We start from the raw sequence: 11,862 nt of genomic DNA on the forward strand, positions 1-11,862 counted from the left end.
CGCTGGCTCTGGGCCGCTGTCGCCGCCACCGCCACCCGCCACTCCGCGATGTCGTGGTGGCCGCCACCGCCGGAAGTAATGGCTGAGAAGGTCGGCCACGCTCTATGGAGAGGATCCAGACGCCACCGCCGCGAGGAACGCCGCGGTTGCTGCTACGTCGCCGGGATGCGGGAGTAGCCATGCGCAGAGGAGCATGACGCGGTGCCGCTAGAGCTTCTTCGCTCCGCCTCTGTTTTCTTTTTCTGGTCGCGGGGGGAAAGAGAGGGGCCGAAGCGGTATGTTTTGCGGGTGAGTGCAAATCCAGCGAAATCGGAGCCGGAAGGGTCTGTATTGTGAGAGGGGAGCGCGCGTGAGAGCGAAAACAGCGCTGTATTTGGCCTCATCTCCATTCGATGTTTCAGTGCGCACCCAAACAGCTGAATGGACGGTTCGGGAATACCAAATCCAATTCAAGGCTGCAATACAGACATCCAAACGCAGTGTAATAGATTTGCAAAAACCGAAGCTTCAAAAGTTGAGTGCGCATCCAGGGAATCGAACCCTGGTCAGTACCGTGGGAGGGTACTATGATACCACTACACCAGATGCGCTTTCATGCCAAGATGCTTCCTATGGGATTTATAATAGAACTTGACATATCGCACCACCATAAGTATAAACTAAGATAGTATTCTCTACACAGCAGGAAGCTGTAGAGTAAATTGTTTATGTCTGGGAACAAATACGGTTTTATATTGACAATGCTCGCAATGTATATAAAATTGTTCATGTCCACGAACAAATCCGGTTCTTATGTTGACAATGCTTGCAGTGTGGTTTTCGGCCAGTTTTCTTTATAAACTGGTCAATTCTTTTCTTCTTAATGCAAAGGCAGAGCTCCCGCTGTTTTCTCGGAAAAAAAAAAGACAATGCTTGCAGTGCATATGGAATAGTTCATGTCCGGGAGCAAAAACGGGTGTCCGTGTGCATGGTTCTCGCAATTAGCCTCCCGTCCATGCACCCTGGCCATACATAAAGGCGTACTAGAAAACCGCTTCACAAATGTCAATGGAACGTTACATTTTCGCTGGAAATTCACAGAATGTACAGAACAGGTTGACATTTACAGAACACAACAGCATATACAGAGTGAATTTCATGTTGCTGGCTATTCTACTGCAAGGACGAGGAGTAGGGTAGCGCAAAAATCCCTGTCCTATGCCCGAAAAAACAACAAAATAATCCTGTATGGTCAACGACGGTTAATGTTTTTCGAGCATTGCTATACGACACTCTCACAACTCTGAGCACAACTGTTGTTTTCGCTGCCAATGGCGCCCACCTCACGCATCACCATGCCTTCATACTTTGATCACCCAGAAGCTGAAAAAAAGGCAACTGAATCAGTAGGAGAACAACCAACAAAGCCCTACAGCAAAATGATTCCTGCTGACTCATCTTTGTAAAATTAGTTAGCATCGAACTGAACCTAGCGCCTACTAGAGCAAAATGACATTCATATCAACCAAGAAGGGCAGCAACATGAAGGGCAGCAACCTAATACTATTGCAACAGAATCATGCTAAAGTTCTATCACATCTAAATATTTGAATACTATTGCAACAGAATCATGCTAAAGTTCTATCACACGTCTAAGTATTTGAATATCTAGTGAGACATCTAAATGCCGCTGCTTTTTTTTCCTGCATGCATCCTGTTTTGTGCTTGTTGACAAAGATTATCAAATTGAACATGATTATATTTTGATGACATTGGTGACTGCTAAAGTACACAGCTACATTTTGTTCTGTTTATCAAATACGAAGTAACTTTCAGTAAATAGAACATAATGGTGATCTTTTTATGGACCCTTGCGAACCTAATGTTGCTGCCCAATGTGCTCCTAGACCACCACCTATGCTTCAGTTATGGCATCAACTGAAATAAGAGAGTGAGTCAGATTTGTATAGAATCACTGAGATAGTAACAGAACATCATAACAACATACTCCCTCCGCCCGAATTACTTGTCATCAAAATGGATGAAAATAGATGTATATAGAACTAAAATACATGTAGATACATCCATTTCAATGACAAGTACTTCCGGACGGAGGGAGTATTAAACAGACAGAAATAAAATTCATTTCCCTGACATCACGGGAAGGAGAAGGCATGGTATAAACTTTGCAAAATCCTACTAATCTGAACTCCACTTGTGCACATGAAGTGCATAGTGTGTCATTGGACATACGAAATTGGCAGCTACATAAAATACAGTCTGCACGATTTGCAGAAAAAGAACAACACAAACATTCGGCGTACATCAAACTAGAGAATACCATGTTGAGGGTAATTGTAGTTATGCTGTGCTTCCATCTGACAGTCCTGCCCTGACTGGGGAGACTCATCATAATCTTGAATAGTTAAAGTAGGTTCCCCGTCTTCGTTAAACCACAGATGCATGTCTTCAAAGTCTGGTAGAGCAGGCATGTCAGCAAAAATGTCCCCAGATGAACCTTGTGTGTTGAGGTTGTCCGAGGTCGTTTGAGTGTCAATGTCCATGGGCATGTTAAGTGCAGGACTAGAGATTGGTTGTGCAGTGGCCGACAAAAATGCTTCGTCTGCTATTACTTGGCTAGAAGTTTCAGGGACAGGAGGCCGATACTGAATGATTTCGGCCCCTGCGCCAGAAGTCTCATGATCAGTTACTGGACCCTGCTCTAGAGCAGGGAACCTCCTTTTCTTGTTTCCATCCTCATAAACGCAGTTATTCCTGCGCTGCTGCTGCTGCTGCTGCACAAGCTGGTTGAGAAGACTAGGGTTCTGGACAACGATTGCTAGAAGTGCCATCATCTGCTTCTGGTTCTGTTCCATTACTTGAAGGCGCTGAATCAAACTCTGGACTTCAAGGTTAGAGCTTTGCTGGTAGAGCCTGAGATCCACAAGCTGCTTCATGAGAAGAGCTTTATCCCTCTTAAGGGTTTCCACCTCCTTTACAAGCCCGCCATATCTTCCTATTTCAATATTTTCAGTACCAGGTGCAGCTTTGACAGGTGCCTTCTCCAACTCACGACCTGCTTCCTGAGGTCTCTTCTTTCTCTTAATGATTTTCAGAAGATGCTTTTGGCCCCTAAGGAACCCCTCGTTGGCCCACTCCCATCTATCAGGGTCAACTTTACGAAATCCCTAGATAACAAGAAGCATGGATAAGTTCACCAAATAAGATATCTTAGAATGCTTAAAACTGAAGATAGAGAACATAGAGAGCATAGAGAGCATCCAAAAAAACAGCGCAATTTATGCAAGGTTTTCTCTAGAGTAAATAACAGGTCATTATGCTACCACTGATTTCATTGCAGTGTTGAAAGTTACATGCTTCATGAGGAAGTTTTACCAAAAGTATATGGAGCCAAGAGCAGCAATTCATGTGGTCACAACAAAATCTTTAAGAGCATGTATACAATCCAGTGAGAAAAAATCCGTCTGCTCTTGTATTCAGCACATGGACATGAAAGAAACAGTATAAAAATTGGAAGGAGAAGCTGACAAGTATTGAATCCCTGACTGCAAGAATCTGGCTCGAGACTCTGGATACTGATAGACACTCATCAAAAGCACAGCATCATTCATCAAATATATTTGGGTAGGTAAAACAAAGTTCCAACCAGCATAAAAGAAATGCTCACGCAGAAGATTAGATATTATGTCAATGCAGACGAAACATTTATTTGATTTCATTCAAAAACACAACAGTCAGGATACTATTAAGTTAAGCATGAAGCGAAGACACTACATTAAGTAGCTTCATTCTTTTGTACTCCTACCATAAATAAAGTTTGGTAGATGCCAAATATGCAGAATCCAAAATATAGAAAGGAGTTTCAATAGCATGCATTCCATGCCAATAGAACTCAAGGCATGTTCAGCAGAACTGCTACGAGCGGTAGTTATTTTGATCAGATCCACAAAATTCCATTGGCCACACGCACAATTATATTTCATATATATAAAGAAGACTGCTAAAAGCATTTTTACTACTGGATACCAAAGCATGGACAGATTTGGAACAAATGCTTTAACCCGGAATGGTAAGTCCGCATATTACCCAATCGAAATTGTATTGCCACAAGTTCTCAGCGCAACAAGCACAAATTGAACAAAGCAACAGCCTGTAACAAACTGGATTCAAGCGAAAATGATCACGCATTAAAGCACAGGTTTGTCTAAGCTACACCGAGAGCTACTCCAGACATTTAACTTGGACTAAATTCGCAATTAGCCGCAATAGCACATTACGAAATTATAATAAAGGAAACATATGCTCCGCGATAGCAATTGCATCCAATTCAACTCAAAATCACACGCAAAAAAAAAACCCGGCTCGCACCGGAAACGAGCGAGGAGGCTGAGGGAATCTCACATAGGTGTTGAGCTGGCGTATGAAGCTGCTGAAGTTGCGGTGCTTGAAGTGGCGGCTGAGCAGGTCGCGCTCGAAGGCGTGCGCGTCCCAGATCACGAAGCTGTTGCCGGTGTCGGTCCACGACATGACCTTGTCGGTCGCCGCGTCCGACACCATGTCGTACACCTTGGTGAGGAACGGCGCCACCTCCGGCGGCCTCGGCGCCGGACCCACCGGCGCGGGGGCATTCCCGGCAGACGAGGGGCCGGCGCCGGAGGGCGGGGGCGAGCCTTTGCTGGAGCCCATGGCGGTGCGGGGAGCGGAAACCCTAGCTTCGTTCGAGATTGATGAGGGCGGCGAGACGGGAGGAGGAAGGCGTATCGGTGTGGGGATTTCGGTTTGGGTTCGGATGATTTTGGGGAATTTTTGGGTTGGGGGGGTCTGCGACTTGTTCGTGTTTGGGCTGCCTGCCTTCAGGTTCAGGATTAAGAAAGAAATCTATGGAAGTTCAAAACGAAAAAAAATGTGGTAGGGTCGGCGATATTTGTGCGTGCGTCAGATCACGCAAGGCGCGTGCCCGGAAATTGCTTTGGAATAACGTATTCGTTGGTTTTAGGGCATGGCCAATGCTCCACCCTGGACAGCTACCCTAGCTCTTTATGTCATCTTTGATGCGCCAAATCAGCCCAACCTGTTGCTTCAAAAGCAAAGTGGGATCTTGCAGAGGAACCGAGTTCTTCCCTGGCAAAAGCACAAAAGGTGGGGCAAAGCAAGGAGAGGGGTGCATACTGGAGATTGAAGAAAAATTAGGTTGAGGAAAAGTGTGGGCCCGATGAGGCAATGGATGCATTGGGTGGATGAAATTTTTAGCAACTGCTTCGTACAATTTTGAGTACGTGGATCATGGGGCAGCAGTATGGTATAGCCTCCATTGTACATGCCCTTACAGCTGCGCTCCCGTGTTTTTATTCGACGATGACTTGTGGGCCTGAAGGCGTCGGGCCCCATGTGTCGGTGTGTGAGGGTTACGCCATGGCAATTTTCTGTGCGGCGAGCGTTTTCCACATTTTGCGACTTTTTCTGTGGGGCGCAAGAGCCAGCGTGGTTGCGTCGCGTCCCGCTCGATGGCATGGCGGGGCCGGTGGGGGCTGGGAAGCAGCGCTGCATTCGAAGAACCTCTCAAAGAAAAAGACGAATGGAGAATCCACACGGAGAGACTGATACGTGGCCCTGGAACGATGGGCCAGATGGCGAGTACGAGAGTGTCGCAGTCGCCAAGTCACCAACGTCATTGCTGTCGTCGGACTTGGACTGGAATTACACTTGTCAAACTAGTAAGCATGCACGTGCAACGCACGTCTCAAACGTAAATCGGATGAGATTCACATAATATAAAAAATAAATGTTTTTAAAAATATAAATCAAATGGATACACAATGTTTGATGTCGCTCAAATTGTATTTTCAAAAGTGAGACACGACAGTGGTTATGTTGCTTCATATAGTAACCGCAGGAAAATATTCTTATTTAAATAAAATCAGTAATTATTTATTAATGCGGTAATATAGGCTTGTAGTGTAGTCTTCTCTTCGAGTGTAGCCAAGAAAAAAAAGTATAAACTGCCTTACGGTGCAATTATATTGTTCAAGATGCTTAATTCTCGAATCTTATTTTATTCTACTAATCTCCGTAGCAAAATATATACTTGACTAATTTGGATCAAATTATATATATTTTATGGTTGTGTGGATTGCCAAAATTATATAGCTACCTACTATGGATAATAGGAAATAGAAGATGATATGTGACTACAACGAATTCTATATAAAATAAAGATGATTTACAAGAACTAACTGAAATGTAAAAAGGCTAAAAGAAATCCAATAATTATCATGATAGAAAGTATTTATCCGTTTTTGTATGTGTTTATGCGTTGGCAACCATACTAACTTACAATGACGTAAGACGCTCTGTGCGTATAGAAACTGAAATGGGTTAGAAAGAAAAAAAAGATGGAAGGAACAATATTCCAGAGTATTTGTCAAGCTTAACCTTATCAAGCTTTCAGGTCAGCTTCTAAATTACAAAAAATATGATGAATCCTCAAATAAGAAAGAGCCAACAATTTGGAACATGCTACAAATCTCGTGAAGATAGAAAGCATTCATCCTTTTTTTCCTTGTCATAAGGGGTAGCTTCAGCATACATTTGTAACAGTGTAATGCCTGATCCAGAAAGAGTTATTCATTATTATTATTATTATTATTATTATTACTATTATTATTATTATTATTATTTGAAACAGAGGCAAAAGATTTGCCTTATCGATTAATTAAGGAGAAGAGAATTGCCCAGTTAATTTACGGAAAACTGGGCGAAAACCGATACAAACAGATCACGTGCGGACTACTCACAGAGAATGCAACCCCATAAGCACATGATCGACCCGACAATCATACCCAACACATAACGACCACCAGTCCCCACACTGCGGCATCGCAAAGAAGCCCTCAACGAAGACCACAGGTACCACCAAATCCACGGAGATAAGCCAAGCCATAAGGACAACCTAAGAGACTGGTGACCAACCATCAAGCAGCTGCGGACGCCTTTTCTGTGGCGCTACTCTTCTTGCTCTTGCTCTTGAGAGCCTCCTCCACAATCTTCTTGCCAGATCCAGGGCTAGCCCTCTCCAAACGTGCGAGCAAGCTGTGAATCTCCAACTCGAAGAGAATCTCGTTGACCTTGTCACGCACAGAAACCCGCCCAACTGACACCCGCGACTGGGTGACTGAAGCATCAGAAACTCCATGATCCACAAAGGCAAGCGGCTGGCTAGGCTCCAAAGGACCAGGCGGCAACACACCGACTGCTTCAACATCATCAACCACAGGTACCACCGACGCGATGGACTCAGGCGTCTCCAGATGCACACATAACAGAGGCGAATCATGACCCTCATTGTCCACAACGACGGATGGCGGGCTTGCCGCCAACATTGGCAAAGATGGCATCATGGGCATCACCAAGCCCATCTCCTTTGGAAGCACCATCGACAAAGGCGGAGATGGTGCCTCACATAGCTCCTGCAGCCCAGGCATAATTTGCATCACTGGAGTGACGACCACGGCGATGTGCCTATCACGAGGAGAGAAACAACCATAGGGGTCTGTTTCACCCTCGCCCTTGGAATCAACCTGGATCTCGGCCAACGGAGGCAAATCTGGCATGATTGTGAGCCTGCACAGAACCGCCTCAGCTCTCGCCAAAAAACTCGCGACTCTCATCAGGCAGTCTTGCAGCTCAGCCTGCTCCGCGAGGACAGACTGCAGCGGCACCTCTACCATGGTAACATCCTTGGCAGGAGCAGGCACTTGGGAGGGCGACGGAGCAGTACGTCAAAGCGGCGTAGACTGGTGGCTGGTGTTCTTTGCATGACAGAAGCGAGCAGTGTGGCCGAAATAGAGGCAGCTTCTGCACCGAATTGGGTCCCTCCAAGAGTGGGCATGATGACCTTTGGAGAGGCACCGAAAACATCGATCCTTCAACCACGACGGAGGAGCCGGCCGGGCATTGAAAGCGGGCTGACAAAAGGCCCGAGAAGATGGCAAACGACGGCGCTCGGTGACAAGGTGCCAGCCTTCCAACGTTTCCCCACGAGCTGTTGGGGCGCAACATATGGGATCTGCGGGCGTCGTCTTCTCTCTGAAACATCCAAGCCAGTCCCCCCAACCAGGACGCACGGGAGAAGCCTCCGGGATGGTGCATGAAAGACCTGTCGGTGATGGATCCGCCTGATCTGGCCCCCGCAAGGATGACGGCGTTGACGTCGGGGACGACGGCAGCTGGCCGGAGGAGACGCCAGCAAGGGGAGCGGGGGTGGCGCCCGCGCCGGCCATCCGCCCACCTATGGCCGGGTCAGCCTTGCGGGAGGCCAGCGCAGCCACAGCCAGCCTGGCGGTGGAGACGACGGGCGAGGCCGGAGCAGGGAGCCTCGCGGATGCGGAAGCTGGCAGCTTGCCTGGGGGCACCTCTGGCACCTCCACGGACACTCCACCAACCTGGCCGGGGTGGCCCAGCGACGGCTGCGGCAGAGCGGGTAGGAGCTCCCAATCCGGATCGGATCGAGCAGCGGACGGGGCTGCCGGCCGAACGACGCACGACTTGCAGCCAACAGGCAGCCCGACTGGAGGTGGTGAAAGCACGCTGGCCGGGACGGGTGGCGGCGGCGAGGAGGCCGACGGAGTTGTTGGCGGTGAGGACGGGAGGGGCGGGGCGAGGTCGGGGAAGCTCATCTTGCACACCTGCTTGTCCTTGCGGGAGGGAGAGGGAGAGCAGCTCGGGCTGAGGCTGCATCCGGGCGCAGCAGAAGCGGGGGAGGTCGGAGCAAGGAGATCCGGCCGGCGGCGGCCGCGGCGTGCTCACGCGGCCACGAGCGCGGACGCGAGAGCCATCGTTTCCCCCCCTCCTATGTTAGGCGCGCAGACAAAGAAAGAGAGGCGGTGCAAATAAGGCCTTAAACAGTATGTCTTCAAGTTTGATGACTGCAGATATGTTGGATCATTTGAAACTGCACAAGTATATAAGAATAAATATATGTGGCAAAATAGTGAAAGGTATATGATTTCTCTGTCGTGAAACAAAATAAATCCGACTGATGTGCATGATGGCGGCAGGCGGCTCGCGATTAGCTTCCTAATAGGATGGATGCGTCCGAGATAAGTTTTTTAATATGATGGATTTGTCTGAGGTTAATTTCCTAATAGGATGGATGCACTCTGATTTACTTTCCTAGAATGTGATGCACCTGTGATTATTAGTTTCCTAATTTCCCAGGCGTGGAGTTTCATATTTTCCTCCACGATGGAGTACGGTCAGTCAATGTAAATTGCTAAGTGCACACAGAAAATGGGTTAGGTTAAGTCTAACCGTTAGATTGATTTTAGTGGGTCTAATCGTGTGGTGGTATTGGATCTGTGTATACTTTGTGGGGTGTGCTTAAAAAAGTTCTTGTTTGATTGTTTAATAGTAGTATAGAAGTATAGACTCGTTTGCACACACCGCAAGGACCAGGAGCTTGTTCAGTCCAGTCCAACATTAGATGGGCCTGATCAACATGGAGGCTTGCACCGGGCGAATACTTGCAGGACACTAGGCGTCAACAGACTGATTCTGGCGAAAAAATATCAACATCATAAAGAATCAACCTGCTCACCGAGAGTCTAAGAGCATCTCCAACAACCGCCCGAAAAGGCGCGCGCGGGACGTTTCGACGCGCTCCAGCGGTGGCTGGAAACTCGCGCGCGCGGGAACAGTTTGCGCGCGTGCGGGAAAAGGCGGCAGCTCGCGCGCTATTTTTGGCATACCGCTTCCGGCGAGCCTTTAAATTGCGGCGCTCGCCACGCGCCTATTCCACACACTTCCATTCCTCTTCTGCTGCCACGCGCGCCTCCACCGCTTCCTTGTTGCTTCCGCTGCCACGCACACCCCCACCATTCCAGCGCCCCGCGACCGACGCGCCACCATGCCGCCGCGCCGCCAATCAGCGTCGGGCTACCGCGGCGTCCGCCAGCGCCCCAACGGCGGTTTCTACTCCGAGATACGGTCCGGCGGACTTCGGCTCGGCCTCGGCACCTTCGGGACGGCGCGCGAGGCCGCCCGCGCGTACGACGCGGCGGTGTGGCGCCTAGAGAGGCCGCGCGCGCAGATGAACTTCCAGGACGTCTACACGCTCCAGCAGGCGCTGGACCGTGCCCCGTCGCCTCGTCTTAACATGGCAGAAGACCGTGCGGAGCACACCGAGCGGCAGCGCTGCCTCCTCATTGCCCAGGAGGACGAGCGGGTCATGGAGGAGTGGCGCCGGTGCCACCCGGAGGACGCCACCTACGAGCAAACCTACTGGGCAAGGCGCCGCGAGGAGGAGGAGCAAAGGTGCCACGACCGACGGTTGGACAGGCGTCGGCGAAAGGCCCTGGCGATATCGCAGTGCGAAATCGTTGAGAATGGTGGGTAGACGATCTTTACGTCTGGCGATGATCGTTGGACGGACATATGGCTCGATACATCGGACGACAGCAGCGAGGATGGTGATGATGATGATGGTGCCGTCGACTGGGAGTAGGTTGTAGTTGCACTATCTAGTAGTTTCTTTCTATCTAGCTATGGAACTATGTAAAATATCTATGTATCGTTTTTTTAGCTATGAATTTTATCTATGAACTATTTTTGTTTTATTAAAAAAATGTACGCAATGTATAGCGCGCGCTGCCTTTTTGTACCGCCGCTGGAGCTACGCGCGCGCGCTCAATTTTCACGCCGCTGCTGGAGTCAGCGCTGCTGGCCGCGCCAAAGCAGGCAAACGGCGCGCGGTAAATAAGTTTTTAGCGCGCGGTGCGTCGCACAGCTGTTGGAGATGCTCTAATGCTCACCATCTCACGTCTCACTTCTCTTGCAAGCATGAACCGATCTGTGATTAGATGGTTAGAAGCACAGTTCGCATTATTCCTAGATTTATTTCAGCCTTCCGGCGATGTTCCTTCAGTGTGGGAGGATACGTTCATGTGGCTCAGTCTTTTGGAGCTGCTCATAAGAATGGATTCGGTCTTATACATACGCGAGGAAGGTAATCAAAAAATAGAGAAGGCGAGTTCTTTCTTTTATCACTTAGGAGCCATGCGAGATGAAAGTCTTATGCACGGTTTTGCATGAGAGAAAGAAGCGAGGAATCCTCTTTTCGACTCGGACTCCCCGACTCCAGTCGTTGCTTATCTTTCTGTTACTTCGAAAGTAGCTGCTTCAGCTTCAGCCACGCGAATTCTTGATATTCTTTTTTATTTCTCATCAAACGAATGGCATCTTCTTCTCGAAATCCTAGGGTGGGGTATGCGTGTGTGCGTTCATAGGGGTGGGTGTATGCTCGTGTATGTGAGCGACTTTGATTATACTATGTTAAAACAAAGTTCCCTCGCAGGCAACACCACTCATGTCATAGAACCCTCCCCGTAAATAGCCACATCCCTCACAACAACATGTTGACAATAATAGACAAATTCATGATTAATTGCAGTAAATAATGCACGACTAGAACAGGAAATAGCATGCAACCATCTAGCATACTGGATGAACACGAAAACATGCACAACAACATTGCACATGTAACATCAACTAAAAATAGAGACATGAACATATCTCAATGGACATCTTGTCCCCTTTGTTAGATGCAGCAGGAGCGACATTGTTAATGACGATGTTGATGACGATCTGTTGCTGACAGCGCTGGAGATGACAATGAGTAGCACCGCCTCACTTGGACGGAAATCGACCGGATGATGATGAACTTGAGCAGTCGCGTACAGTGCTTCCCAAAAACCCAATTCGTCCTCTCCCAGTGCAGGATCGTAAGGACGAACGCTTCCAAGACCTGCTCTCCCGCATGCCGATGCACATCGGCGTTCGGAATGGAATAGACTACGGTGGCGACAC

General features: G+C 48.5%; 1 protein-coding gene and 1 non-coding gene across 3 annotated transcripts; both read right to left on the reverse strand.

The window, feature by feature from the left end:
- Positions 1–519: 519 nt before the first annotated feature.
- On the reverse strand, positions 520–590 carry TRNAG-CCC. The gene has a single exon. It is a non-coding gene; the product is annotated as a tRNA-Gly (tRNA).
- Positions 591–1,012: 422 nt separating this feature from the next.
- On the reverse strand, positions 1,013–4,860 carry LOC119291146 (heat stress transcription factor A-9-like). 2 transcript variants are annotated; one of them, XM_037569858.1, is made up of 4 exons: positions 4,402–4,857; positions 2,321–3,167; positions 1,859–1,917; positions 1,013–1,362 (listed from the first exon to the last, which is right to left on the reverse strand). In XM_037569858.1, exons 1-3 carry the CDS (start codon positions 4,684–4,686, stop codon positions 1,895–1,897), a joined length of 1,155 nt encoding a protein of 384 aa, XP_037425755.1. In that variant the 5' UTR covers positions 4,687–4,857; the 3' UTR covers positions 1,013–1,362; positions 1,859–1,894. The 2 variants fall into 2 exon arrangements, with proteins under 2 accessions (XP_037425755.1, XP_037425756.1); XM_037569859.1 differs by lacking the exon at positions 1,859–1,917 and having other exon boundaries at positions 4,402–4,860.
- Positions 4,861–11,862: the final 7,002 nt, after the last annotated feature.

Source organism: Triticum dicoccoides, chromosome 4B, assembly GCF_002162155.2.
Source record: "Triticum dicoccoides isolate Atlit2015 ecotype Zavitan chromosome 4B, WEW_v2.0, whole genome shotgun sequence".
NCBI lineage: Eukaryota > Viridiplantae > Streptophyta > Magnoliopsida > Poales > Poaceae > Triticum > Triticum dicoccoides.

What these genes read in the sequence shown, in the direction of transcription:
- LOC119291146 (XM_037569858.1), bottom strand. Translation starts at nt 4,686, where the DNA reads ATGGGCTCCAGCAAAGGCTCGCCCCCGCCCTCCGGCGCCGGCCCCTCG. An exon ending in TACGCCAGCTCAACACCTAT is followed by an intron (nt 3,168 to 4,401) that starts GTGAGATTCCCT and finishes CTTGTTATCTAG; the next exon opens with GGATTTCGTAAAGTTGACCC. An exon ending in CTACAATTACCCTCAACATG is followed by an intron (nt 1,918 to 2,320) that starts GTATTCTCTAGT and finishes CTCTTATTTCAG; the next exon opens with TTGATGCCATAACTGAAGCA.